Genomic DNA, 14,401 nt, shown 5'->3' on the forward strand with positions numbered 1-14,401 from the left:
TACAATTACAGTGAGGACGACATAGTGGAAACAGTTGTCTAATGTGTATTTGAGTGTATAATGTACTACAGATACTGTTGCAGATTCTTACTCTGTTTTTTGGTAGAGAGCAAGAAACCATTCGCTATACAGGGAAAAGTATTGAATTATGTCCATTGTCCTAATCTCTAGACTTGAAAATATTTTTTCCTTTAGGTCAAGTTCCATGTTTTTCCTCCAAACATTTCCGTCCTGGTTCAATCCTCCTCCCTCAGCATAAAGGAAGCGAACACTTCAGCTGTAGCTAGGCGTAATCTTTTGTCACGTTTTACAAATCCGATGAGTGTTGTGAATGTCACTTAGTTTCCTGTAACATAATTTTTCTGGTATAACTAGAGTAGTGCACCTCTAGCAACAATAAAAGTGTATGAAGGGGATTCGGGGGTGGGTCAGAAGTAAAAAGTTAGCTTCTGCTTTGTGCTTTCTCTGGGAAATGGGAAGCAGTGCAGAATGGATCTTCATGTAAAATACGCTTCTTCTGGTTTTATGACTGTTATTCCACTATTAAATACAGTAACAGTAGCATGAAGCTTGTGTCCTACTTCACGTCACTGTAATGTCCTACAGCAGCTATTCTAACACTCGCATTGTGGAAGAAGAAAATGTCGTATTTTGACTTCTTTAAAGCTATTCTCACAAAGCACGTTGAAGAAACGTAGACCTGTAACGTAAAATGATGCAAGGCTGGTTCAAGTAACTGTCTCAAGAGTACCACTTGCTGGTTAGCTGTCAAAATCAAAAAAGGGTGAATGCTTTTCCTTACATTTGTCCTTGATCTGGTTCAGTTCAATGTTTTAATTATCTGGATAATGAAAGAGGAGAGTTAGATTATAAAACTACAGCAGTGTTTGACATACATTCTGCCGGGGCAGTGCCTGTTCTGTGAGTCCCAGCATCTGTTGCTGCTGGTGTCCTTCTGAAGCCCCTTACTTACACACAGACTGAGAGGCAAGGGACTAATTAAAACTAAACCTTGTCTAGGATGTCTCTTTTTTTACTTGGCATTTTGAACATACTCTATCAGACATCTGTTGACTGAGGTGATTCAGATAACCCAGCTGCATTAAAAAAGTCAACTCAGAAATCTCAACTTTACACGTGCTGTTGATTAACCATATATATGTAGGTGACCACTAGGTGGACTACTCTTTCCTAATTTTCTTTTTCACTTTGTATTTTATTAAGCCCCTTGAACTGTAAAAATACTAAATGACTACTTTTACCACAAGCTGTTGACTGTGGATTTTTAGGGTAATTTTTTTTTCTCATTTTAACTGTAAAAAAATATATATATTGCCTGTGTTCAAAGTTAATTTAGATAATAGATTGTTAACATTTTTGAGTCTTTTTTCCACCAATGGATTTTTTTTTTCCAATGGATTCTGATTTTCAACCTGGAAAGTTGATGCATTAAGATGTTTTATGGATTTTACGATACGCATTCTTACGTACTTTTTAATAATGCAATTTTAGAAATGTTTTTCTTGCTACTTCTGATGCGTTGTTGTCTACAGTACTTATAGAAGGCAACATTTAAGTGACTGTACTTTTACATAAGTGAAGACTTAAGTGGATGTCTTTAAAATTATTGATTATTAAATTAATATTTGGAATAGCCTCATAAACTGCACTGTACTTTTACAGCTTTATCTCCCACTGCAGAAACGGTTCAGCTGTTCTTCAGGCAGCTGCTGGAAAGCTCTGTGGTGGTGGCTACCCGTTTATGGCAGGCACAAGAGAAGGCATTCAGCTGCCGGGGAAGTTTGGGCTGAGTTGATGGGGGGATTAGAAATTGCCCACCTCTGGTTACACAGTACAAAGAGTTCTGTCAGCCACTGAGTCCATAAAATGATGCCAGTGTTTTATACTTGAGTGATTTACAATCCAGATGACTTCTGTGTAGGTTGATTATATTATGCTTAGGCTGATGTTCAGAAATCTTTGCTTTTGTTAAATGTGATTAACGGTAGATTTTAGGTGAAACACTTGAAGGGCAGCGCTGTAGCTGAACTTAAGTTGAGAGTTAAAACGGTTTAGGGGTGAATATTGTCTGTGCAAAGCTCTGTTTTTGTCCTTCCACAGATAATTGGGTCTATCCTTGCTTCAGTTTTTATATAAAGAGGATAGATTCCTCATTTTTTAAGATTGTGGAGAGTTATTGTTCATAAAGGAAGATCCTGATAGTGGGAGGTGAATTGGTTGAGAAGTTGATGAGCCTACGATGTGTAACCAAGATAATCTTTATCTTTCAGTGATTGTTCTAATCTGCAAGGACACTTGAAGCTGCCGTGTGGGATTTGATAAATATAGAAACAAGAGTTCAAGACACTCGGAAAATTAGATCTTAACAATGGGGTTATTCTTAAAGAAATCAGATGTTTCAAACGAAATTGTTCTTAATGATTTTTTTCATTTCTTTTTTCTTACAGCTTCCCCCTTACAATGAAACAGTTACGTGTGGTATTAAGTCCACAGGTAAGTTTCATCACGGTTAGAAATCAACATCCTTTTTGAAAACGTAGTTGGTGAAACCTCGACTTGCTACATGCTCTCTTTAAATTTATTCTTTAGAGCTCAGTCAGCAGGCGTATGTGTGTATATTTGGCAGGTTGCTTTTTTAAACCCATTTATTGCATGAGATGGGTGAGACTATTTAAAAATATTGCATTGAACTTCAGCTTATTGCTGTCGACGTGCTTCTTGATTGTGTTACCACACAGTCTTAGTGTCCTGCTGAAATAGTGCAGTAGCTGTAAAAATCTGGAGGCCTGGAGCTTGCTAGAGAACTTGGACTGAAGAAGCAACTAACTTGCGTGGCATTCAGCTGGCCCTCTTCTAAGGCCACAGACTGAATGTTTTCTGGCAGTTTTAACCTGAAGACAGCTCTGCAAACGTTGCTCTCTCCAGTGTTCCCTTTGACACTGTTTCTGTCTGGCTCAGCTGTTTTTCTGGATTATTATTTTTTTGTGTGAAAGTATGACTCAATGTAAAAATGTGTTAGAGTTCCTGTTTTAAAGCTGTAATGGTCACGTTTCTTCTCCATCTTAGCCCTAAACCTTACAGTTTGAAAAAGAAACATGGCCTTACTTCATAGTTGCATGAAGCTGAAAGCTAAGTAGGAGTCACCTTGTGATTATAGCTCTGTATGGTATAAAACTTCCTCAATATTTTATGCAGCAGGTAAATTGGAGTGGTTTTATTTTTTTTTTAATGGTGAATCCCAGGGATGAGCGGGGAAGCTGAGATTTACTCAGATGTATATGAGATGGATAAAAATGACATCCAGATATTCTTCAAAATAACCCAGGTGTCTGACAGGACATTGCTCAGAAGTATTTAAGAGGACCAAAATGCACATATTAAAGTTTAAGAACATATGATCATTATGCTTAGCAACTTTGGCCTTGAATTTAAAGGTAAATAAGATAACCAGTCATAAAGGGGACAGCAGATCTTACTTGAAAGCAGATGTGCAGCATTCTGAAAATTGGGGAGCTCTATTTTAGCTCAAGACCCTTTTTAGGACCCTGAGTAGTTTGAAGAAGGCGTTTGACAAGTTCATTAAAAGGCCCATGGAGCAGCGCAAGCTGTCGCTGATGGCAGGGACATCCAGTCACACATTGTTTTGTCTAACTATGGGTTTAAGTTCTGTTAAGACTTAGATTTCAATATTAACAAGCCATGCAAAAAGTTGGTTTGTACAAATGTTTTTCAGATCATTCCTAGACCCTGAGAGAATCCCTCCCAGCCCTGAGATTAGGTAATGACAGCAAATTAGGCTTTGCCTGAAAAATGTCTTTAACAAGCTTGCACTGTACTGTGCATGCATATTACACTGTGATGGCTGCATAGGAAGCTGTGGAAACTAAAACGGAATGCTGTGCTTATGTAGAGTATTTGTGATTACAATGAGACGACACCTACTGACCATGTTGTCACCCCCTAGCCTAATTTTTTCTGCTCATTTTCAGTATTTAACTTTATTACATAATTAGATTTGGTAATACTTAAATAATCAAATCATGGCTGAAGCTCTAATATTCAGAACTGTGTTCAGACTAATTAGTGCCAAGTATTCACAGCTTTGGTTATTGTACGTAGACTCTGTCCTGGGAGCATCTGTTGATGCTTGTTTCAATATGCTACCATGTTGTTCGTGACAGATGCATCTGTTTCAGTCCATTCAGGGAGTGTGCTCTGAACTAGATTGAAACAAAGTCGCCCAGAAGCGAAGTGGAAGGTCAAAACAAATAGGAAAAAATTACCTCTCATTTTTTTCCAAAGGAACTTAACACAATCTTACAGCAAATGAGCTTCTGCCAGCCACCCATAAACTAACTATAGCGTAGATACTGGTGTTTAGTATCTTATTCCTGCTGTAAGGTGTAAGGTTCAGTGCTTCAGTTGTCATCCTAATTTGTGTTAAATGCTAGAATGTCAGTTATGCTCTTGGCTAGATATTAGCCTACAAAGTTCACGTTGCAACTTCAGCTAAATCAGTTTTCTACAACAGTTATAAAGGATATGTTTTGTTTTCTGCTCCCCACTTGCCCTGAGTTGGCTCTGTGATTGTCTAGTAAGCTGATTAGCTCACCAGAACAGAAGAAAATACTCTTGTGGATTATTTTTTTGCCAGGTTAGCCTTTGGTAGCACAAGTGCTGGAAGCTTGCTGGTGAATGGAGGAGCAGGCTGGGAGGGCAAACATGAGCACCTCTGCCTTTAGCTGTGGTAGACTTAACTCACCCACGAAAAGAAACCCCAATCTTTATTTCAAAGCAATTACTATTTGTTGGTTCTTTTCCAAACTGAGATTTTGGAAAAGAAACAGAAGTTCCAGCTTATTTTGAATTGGTAGGGATTTGAAACAATTCACTCTTACTGTGGCTGGAGGAATATTACATGTTACCAGTTGCTGCTTGTGCTTTTTATTGTTTTAACAGCAGGTAAAGAACTAGCTTTCTGTTCATGTGTGAACTAACAAGTTGCTACATCCTCAGGTGAACTATTGAGGACTAGTTACGTTGTGGATTTGTGTCCCATGTCCTCTAAAACCCATGGCCAGCCTTTGCAAGCAGATGAAGCTAGGGCTGGTTTTGAGCTGTGCATCCTGGCAAGTCAGCCAGCACGTAGCACTGATTCAGTAGCCAGTTACTGTTGGTGCTGAACAGAGTTAGGTGATGCCTGAGATCTCCCAGCCCTTCCCTCTTAAGTGGTATCAGGCAACATCACTTCACCTCCCTGCCGCCAGGCTGTGGATTTAGAAAGCAACTTAAGCTCTCTCTTCTGCGGGGTGATAGCTAGTGCTGATTGCAGAAGTAGCTGGTGAAAGGCAGCTTGACAGGCATGGTGTTAGGAAATCCTGGGTGTGGGGGGAAGGCTGAGTGAATTTGAAATTCAGGCTCTTGTTAACATGATTTAAAGAAAGCAGGTTTGTATGGAGAGTTCTCTCTCCCTTTTTAAGTTTCTTTTAGCCTAACTGGCAGCCAGATCAAAATTGTTAGAGGTCACATCTGTTTACAGCTCATTAATTAACGTATTGAGAGAAAAGCAATTAACAACTGTATTTATATTTTTATATTGTAATTTAGCATGAAGTTCTATTCTGAAATTGTGTGAGCTACTGATCATGCAAGACATCATATGTGATTACTTGACTGATCTTTATTAATTAATTTGGAGTATTTTGCTATTGCATGCGTCAGAACTCAGCACACGTTGAATGTGTGTTACCCTTCACTTGCTTTTAAAAATATGTACATCTCATTTTTTTTTTTCAAAGTTAATATTTTTGCCAAGTGACTTTTCTAGAAAGGATTTTGGGAGTTTTGAAACAGTTACGTAGCAAAACTTTATCCGCTAGACTCTGTTCTTCCATAGGATTATTTCCTTTATTTTTCTTTGGAAACTTCTGCTGAGTGATTTCATTGATATGCTTGAAAACACACACCTGTTGACAAGTCGTACATAAGCTGGTCAAAAACATTGAAGATTTTTGGTGTACCAACCAAATTATTCTATTGGAAATAGTGCTCAGTGTTGTTTGGTTCTCTTGTAAAAGTTTTAAAAGTTTGAAAATTGCTTTCTAGCTCCTCATCTTAGAGCAAACAGAAAATATTAAATTAATGTATTTGACACAGTGACATCCACGTCATAGGAAGACCTGCAAGCACTAAAATGTGAGCTTACCTTTAACGTTTCTGAGACTCAGAAATTTCATTAATTTTATCTCTATTTGTGAAAATGGTTGTAACTGAGGTAGTCAGTGTTAGTAGTTGGAGCACATGCGTTATAAAACTAATTAAGTTCCATGAAATTGCAATACCTTGTGGCTGGCTGATAATTTTTAGTGATATTGATGTTCTCATGCCTGCCATGAGAATATTTCTTAGCATTTCATGTCAAAGTTCCCGGATAAATTTAAAAAACGTAATCCACAAATTTCTCAGCATTGATTGTACATACGAGTTGAACATTGACTTGCATTGAGGTACGTCTGTTCTATTTCTTATCTTGGAATCAGTCATCTATATCACACTGTCAGTCATACGTTCAGCTGTCATAAAATTCACTAAGTTATTGATGAGCCTAGAGTTCCAAAAACTAGTTGCACCGTTTCTGTACTATTTATAATGAAAATATTTTTTCAGTTGTTAATGATTATCATAAATCTTTACATGCCAGGAAAAAAAAAAAAAACTCTCAATTTTTAAGGGCTAAACTGTTAAAGTATTGCATTTTCTAGTTGGCTCTGGAAAAGGCTGACTTTGGAAGAAGTGTGGAGTTAAATATTGCACCATATTCTAGATGCACTTACTCAGTAATTAACTTAATGCATTATACTGCTAAAGTCATTGGGTTTTAATAGTTATTCTTAATAGGTCTATTTAACAGGTGTTCCTCGCAGGAACAGTGCAGGGGTTTTGAAAATTACATATTTTAGGAAACCATGCTTAAGAAAAGCTGAGATGTACTCTGTAGTCTTCAGGAAAATGATGCTTTTAAAAAGGCCATTAGGCTTGAGATAAAGAATAAGAACAGTTTGCGTTTGAGGGAATGTTGCTTGTTTTCTGTGTTGCAGGAAAATATTTTTTTTGTAGCTTTATGATTAGATGTCATTCAATAACTCAGGTTTGCTTTCTTTTGTCCAGGGGAAGAGTATCAGAGAATTGAATTTGGTGTTAATGAAGTTATTGAGACAGAGTCCTCTGTACTAAATAACACTGACTACAGTATTTCAAGCACTCTGAATCCTCAGGCTCCAGAATTCATTCTCAGTTGTGCACCTGCTCAGAAAACCCCTGATGATAGCCTCAGCGAAACAAACTACAACTCCATTGACTGCCAGTTCAGCGATCCAACCCTCGCTTTGGATAGTGGTTCTAACGCTGAAAATGATGGCTTGGCTGGAGGCCTGGGGCAAAGGGAGCGCAAAAAGAAGAAAAAAAGACCCCCTGGATACTACAGTTACTTGGAAGACGGTATCGCTCCCACAGAAGCTCTTGTAAATGGCCACGCAAATTCATCGGGACTGAACAGTATAAGCACGGAGGATACGGAACTGACGGGAGACATCCCCTCCCTGGCCACCCCAAGGACTTGCAACAGCCCGGACAATTCTGTGGACTTCGTTAACGAAGCTGTTTCTGATGATTCTGTTTCTAGCGCACTAGACAATACCAGGACTGCAGGGCAGCCTGAGGTATGCAGTGTTACTAATTCTGAACAGTTTTGCATCCCCTCAGAGACTGGCAGAGATAGCCCTTTAAGGACAGCTGTTGTACAGTCTTATGCTGGTACTGATACTACTGAAACTCTTGGCGTTACTAATGGACAAACACTTGAATCCTCGGGTGAGGACACAGCTGCCAATGGGGTAGAATTGCACACTGTGGAAAGCACTGACTCAGACCAAGCTAAGCCTGAGGAAGCTTCACCTACTACTGAGGCAACTGTCCCGGTTGCAGGATCAGTCCCTGTTAATCAGCCTGCAAAATCGTGGGCTAGTCTTTTTCACAATTCCAAGCCCTCTGCTTCCACATCTGTGGTCTATGTTGAGACTAAGTATACCCCTCCTGCCACATCTACTCTGGTCCCTGAAAAACAGGTTGAAGTCAAAGAGGGGCCTGTTCCAGTTTCAGAGGATCCTGTAGCCATAAAGATTGCAGGTATAGTTAACACACACGAGTGGATGGTTCAGTAGAAGGGTATTGTTTCCTTGCTTCTAAACAGGAGTGTACAGTGTTGAGAGAAGGTTCCTCTGCTGATGTTCTTAATAAGATGACTGTTAATACACAGCTGGGAAAGGTGCTATTTAAAGAAGCTAGGTTTGCGTCCCCCTGAGTTGAGTAAACATTGCAACAAGACATTATCATATTGTACCAAGTGCAGTAAAAATACTGCTGCTTTTCAACCAATATGCTCAAATGGTCTGTGATCCATTTTCTTTTTAAATGGATTAGTTAGATTTGACTGTGTACTATTGTAATAGGGAGAACACATTAGAAAAGTATGTTGTGAAAACAGTGTGTCATATCTATTATTTACGATCTTGTAATGCATTCCAGAAAAGAAAAGTGTTAATATTTTTGTGCTGAAGTACCTGAAATTCCTGGATGCTTGCAGGAGCTTAAGTGTAACACCTAAATAGGATCTGCTTCAGGAATTCTAGTTCAGGAAATAGCATTTATATTTATGGATCTGTTGTTTTAATGGTTTGTCTTCTGAATTTTGAAGAATCATCCTTACCCATTTTAAACTATATTATTTTATTCAGAAATAATGCTATTTACTGCCTGTTAGAGTAATCATAAGAAACGGTCCAAAGGGTACGTTCAGAAAGAACGTGTGATATGAAGGCTTGGACTGTTGGTATTGTATCCGTGGTTCTAATGAGAAATGCTAGGATGTGAATGACATTTGTTTTCCAACTGAATCTGCAAAAATATGAAGAAAAATAGCCAGTTAGTTGTATTTGGTGTCCCTGAACAAAAATAAGGATTTTGAATTTAAGTAGTCTATATGTGAAAAGGTTTGTGCAAAATCCTGCTGATACAGTCCAGAAGCTAATTGACAAGTACCGCAGCAGTTTGTGTGTGACAACTTCAAGTCAAAGATCATTTTCTCCTCTAACTGGAAGCTGACCTGGAGATTTCTGTTCAGGATACCCCGAAGTACATGCCTGCCTCGCATCCACATGTTTGCTCAGTAATTTTATCATTGCTTAAACCTGTCTGCTGAGAGAAAAGCTTATTCTGTGTATTTTTCACTTCTGTCACAAACGTAGTTGGCTGTGCTAAGGTGTGTGTATGTACCGGTGCTGATTTCTTGGAACCCATCCATGCAATGTATGTTACACTCTATACTTAACGCTATCACTTGGTGATGATGAATTTGAACTTAAAATGTTTTGTGGTATCAGTAAAAATAGAACCGCTTACCACAAATAAAGTACTTCATCTTGTCCCAGTTGCTACAGCTTTAGGTTAACTTTGTACAGAAACAATGAACATCTACAGTTTTTTGCCACCAGGTGGGAGCAAAGCTTTTATTTTGTCCTGATACATGAAAATAGCAGTATTATTTTTATGCTGTTTTCTTTTGCACCTTCGCTATTAGCTTGCTTTGCAGAGGAAGAAATTGATTATAGATCCTTTCTTTACCAGTGAAAAGGAATACATCTTCTCATTTCAGTTAATTTAGGTAGGGATTATATTGCTGCAGTTCCTGTTGTTCAGATGCTGCTGCTTTCACTATAAAATGTTTACATGAGCATCTGAATGCCATGTGATCAGTGCTTTGCTCTGTGGAAGGAGGTGACTTTCTTTAAAAAAAATAAATGAAAGAGATGATATACCTATTTCCCAAACAGGCCTGAGAACACTATTAAGTTCTTTGTTTCTACACCCACATACAAAAAGGTGTTACATAAGTATCTCGAGTTCAGCAAGCAAAGTTAGCAAATCTTCTGACTTAATGTTGAAGCTCTGAGGCCCTTCTGTATAGCTTCTGTTTAGAACACGTGCTCAGGACATGAGCACAAATGCCTTTTCCATAGATAAATCAATGCTTCTTACCTTAATTTCACCAGTTGCTACGCGGTGATTAATGGTTCACAGGCACCTTGAAATTAAATTGATGCTACTTCATTCATCCACAAAGGTCTGTGGTTTCTTAGTCCTAAAATTCAGATGAAAGGTACAAAAGATGAGGAGGTGAGAATTAGGACCAGAAAATAAAACAGTTCTCATGTTAATCTTCATGGGGACAAAAGTTCTGAACAGTTAACTTTAGCAAGTGGCTAAGGTGTGTTGTGAGTGGTTTACTGGCATTGCTAGTAAAGAGGTAAAGGGAACTTTTGAGGCAAGTTATGAACAATTGATGTTTATTGGTCAAAACAAGGAAATCTGGGAATAACAAAGCGGTAGAGAAGAACAGGTGCAGGGCTTGCATGTTCAGAAATGGACCACAGGATGAGTTCTTCACGTTAGCCTAATTTAAATGCTAGGGCAAACATTTTAATAATTAATTTCTAAGAGATAGTACGGTTATAAATATTCTATATCTGTCAAAAAATACCAAACTTGGTCAGGTTTAACTTGCCACATTTCACAGCTAATAACTACACTGTGATGCATAACGGGATGATAGCTGATGGTCTTATCTAGGCTCAGAGTAAGCTCTTCTCTGGGTAGTCTTTTAACCATGTTTTTGGTAATGAGGAAGAATTTCTATGGGGGAATCCAAATTCTATGGGGGAATCCAAAAAGATTTTCGGATGATGAAAATGTTTTGATCCTCTTTGAGCTTCACTTCTCTGGGAAGGTAGTGTAGCAGAAGAAAGAGAAGTAAGATTTGAAAACTGTAATCTTTCAACAAACATGGAAAATTAGGACTGACTTTGTCTCAGAAGGGTTTTTAGGAGCTACTCTGAGAGATACTTCAAATATATAAACCAAATGTGAATTCCAGTTAGTGATGTGTGCTTTAGAATAACTTTTGAAGTCTTAAGGAATGTTTCTCATGGTTGTAAATGTATTTTTCTTTCTTCCAATACTGTTGTAAAAGTTACTTTACTGTGTAAATGTTAGATGTGGTATGAAAACGTGGTATTGAATGTAATTGCTGTAAACAAAAATAATTCTTTGTTAAAAGAAACAAAACGTGCTGCAGTTACTTTAGACATTGCTTACAAAGCAGTTCTATGACCGCAAGAGGATGCTAAAGTCCCCAATAATATTTTTATTCCATATGATAAGGTGTGAGGAAAAATAAAGTTACCATAAAAAGGTATTGGTAGGCTTTAAAAACAAGAGCTTTTTAGTTACTTTTATCCTAGTTTTCAACAGTGATTATTTATCTTAACAGAAAGATCGAATGTGTGGACAACACATTTAAAACTTTAATATTTTTATATTAATATATTAATGTATTCTTAATATATTTGTGAGTATATTCTGAAATACCTGAGCTTTAATAATTCAATGACAAATATGTTTCAGCAGTCCCAGAAGGATTTTCATCTGTACCCGCACTAGATGCTGAGGTCTTCCCTGTTAGATCTGTTTGCTCTCTGCCCTTTCGGGTGCCAGGCTCTTAATGTAATAGAGGACTGATATTGTTAGAATTGGCATGTTCAGAGCTCATAGTTGCAGAGAGGCTGGAAAAAGAAAGCCGTGAATTTTTGCTATTATCACCTCCTCTACTTAATGCTCTGAGCCTTGTTCTTCTGTCACCTTACTGCGTCTGTTTAGACACTTCTTCTAGTGAACAGCTCCAGCTCTTAAGGTTATGTGGTGTGTAGCACCATGGCTTTAGAGGCCCTCACATTTATTATAAAACCAAATAACCCCCTTGGTAGGCAATTGCTATGTTTATTTGCATTTTCTGTTCTGTCTTGTATGCTTCTAGTCCTTGTTTCACAAATGTAAAATGTGCCAGACCCAATATTTTCCTTAAATAGGTTTTATTTAGCTACCTAAATAATAGGTCAGACTTCTAGGAAAAACTCCCGCGCTTGCTCTCCATTTCATAACGATGACAGACTTCAGTTTATGAGCCACAGTTTTTATACTTGTGCCATTGCTGATAGATTTGGAAGTGTGAAAGCAGTAAAGCTTTAAATTGTGTAAGCCAGTAAGTAATCTTGTGGATTTTAAGTCTTAAAGCAGTAAATAAAATGTTCTGTTCAGAAGACTATGTTAATATCTGCCCATCCTGTTTGCACTTGGATAATTTTGCTGTATGACAGTGTATGTTGAAACTTGTAAACTAAGGCTGCTACATCAGCATCAGTTCTCTTCAGAGCAGGAGAGGAATTTCACAAATGTTCCATACAATTGATAGCAAGGGATTGCAGCTAATGGGAATTTATATCTACATATGCATCTATACCTATTTATCTATCTAAATAAAATAGTCTTACGGTAGTAAAATAATGATTAAGACAAATAGTTCTTAATTTTGAAATGACAGTGATTATTTTTTTATATACCCGACACAAATTCCAGAACGTCTTCTGCTGAAGAAGTCTGATTAAAATACAAACCCTGTTTAAATGAAGTGACAATTACTTGCTAAAGTTCCTGGGAATCTTGTTAACTCATTTGCATTATTCTGTAAAGCGTTAAATTCTTGTTTTGATGACTAGCATGTGCATTTTATTGATGGCTCAATTTACTGTTTCTCATTCTGCAGAAATACTGGAAAATGTAAAACTAATACATAAACCAGTGTCTTTGCAACCGCGAGGGCTGATCAACAAAGGAAACTGGTGCTACATCAATGCTGTATCCTTACCTTGGAAAAACTTAATATGCTTAAGTTAAAACATGTATTCTGTCTGTCTCAAAGCTTTCCTGGTTTACTCTGGTAAGTACCGCAGAAAAGTATCTTCACATAACATAATACTATTGATGTTTAATGCTAGCATCTGGGTATTTGGGTATCATTGAACTCAGTGTCTGAGGTTCTCTGCAGCTGGTTGCACAGTTCTGTTTACTTTCTCTTACCTCTTTCAAAATATTTCACAACTGTAGTTGTCTCATGACTGGATGGAAACCTTGTAAATTCTAGTTGTGTTTACTCATGGCTCTTTGTGCTGCAATTTAAGTGGTTCTTTTGTTAAGTGCTAGTCCTGCTAGTGAAAATATTAAGACTAACTTCAAGACTGATCATTGCAGAACCTAACCACATATTTCCAGGTGAGCATTTCTGCTTTAAATATCCACTTTTATCTTATAACCAGTTCTGTACTCATCTCATTTTCTGTATTAGCTCCCAGTGTTCGCTCTTAACATGTTCCATGAGAATTTGTTACTGAATTTTTGCACGCTCTAGGGATCGGGTTTATGTCTCACTAGCTGTTAAGATAGCTGCCTTTTTTATTTATTTGCCCCTTCAGTGTTGTAATACATTTCCTCTTTTTACTGTTTTCATCATGTAGTAGCAGATTGTTTTTAGAATATTTTTCTCCCAAGGCATACTGTAGTTTTACTCGTTGCTCTAGACTTGTCCTTAAACTGAAGAATGTTTCACATCACTGTTTTGGTTACGGGGGTGAATCACCACCTTTTTTAAAGATGACTTTGTCTTCTGGCTTCTTCCATTCTTTTTAGAAAACACACTAATTTTTCCAGGTTATCATGTGCTGACTTTCAAGTAGTTAATTTTGTGAAGTCATTCCTATGAAAATAGCTTTCCTGTTCTGTTCCTAGAGCAAATGCTATTTTCATTTTGAGTTAAAGTATTTGGAATGATTAAAATGTCAGTGAAATCGCTGCATGTTTCAAGATGCTGTTTTTTTTAAGTAGGGCTTCTGTACATTAGCAGCTAACGTTTTAAGAAAAGTCCTTCCATGAACACGACTATAGTTACCAGTTTGGTCTACGTAATAAAGAACTTTTTTTTTTTTTACATATAGTTTTAATATGTTTGAATATTTAATTAATATGCAGATCATTCTGAATATTTCCTTAATGCCACTGCATAGACCCTGCAAGCCTTGGTTGCTTGCCCTCCAATGTATCATTTAATGAAGTCCATTCCAATGTATTCAAAATCACAGCGGCCGTGTACCTCAACACCAATGATAGACAGTTTGTAAGTAGCTTGTTTAAAAAAATCTGCGATCGGATTAAGCTTATTAAGAAAGCTCTAAGAAATGATTGTTACTGCGAATGATAAAAGCTAGTATGTATCCAAACATTTCTTGTGCTTTTTTAATGACACTTGACTTTCATAACAAACTTTGTAATTACTTGAATTGTCAAGGAAGATGCTTCCTATTGCCGAAATAAAGCTTTTAATTAGTGTTCTGTGTGCAAAAATGAACTGTGAGAACTGCAAGAGCTAATCTAGCACCTC

The 14,401-nt window shown here is 37.4% G+C and overlaps 1 protein-coding gene and 1 long non-coding RNA gene across 2 annotated transcripts in view; both read left to right on the plus strand.

The window, feature by feature from the left end:
• USP10 (ubiquitin specific peptidase 10) overlaps window positions 1-14,401 on the plus strand; it is a 49,941-nt gene that overhangs the window by 18,293 nt on the left and 17,247 nt on the right. The window contains exons 3-6 of the mRNA XM_035336507.1: window positions 2,469-2,514; window positions 7,189-8,205; window positions 12,734-12,825; window positions 14,028-14,137. Coding sequence (XP_035192398.1) covers window positions 2,469-2,514; window positions 7,189-8,205; window positions 12,734-12,825; window positions 14,028-14,137 — 1,265 coding nt within the window. The remainder of the gene's footprint in view (window positions 1-2,468; window positions 2,515-7,188; window positions 8,206-12,733; window positions 12,826-14,027; window positions 14,138-14,401) is intronic.
• Window positions 11,701-12,481, plus strand: LOC118172543. The gene is made up of 2 exons (XR_004753751.1): window positions 11,701-11,802; window positions 11,898-12,481. It is a non-coding gene; the product is annotated as an uncharacterized LOC118172543 (long non-coding RNA).

Source organism: Oxyura jamaicensis, chromosome 11 (genome assembly GCF_011077185.1).
Source record: "Oxyura jamaicensis isolate SHBP4307 breed ruddy duck chromosome 11, BPBGC_Ojam_1.0, whole genome shotgun sequence".
Taxonomy (NCBI): Eukaryota; Metazoa; Chordata; class Aves; order Anseriformes; family Anatidae; genus Oxyura; species Oxyura jamaicensis.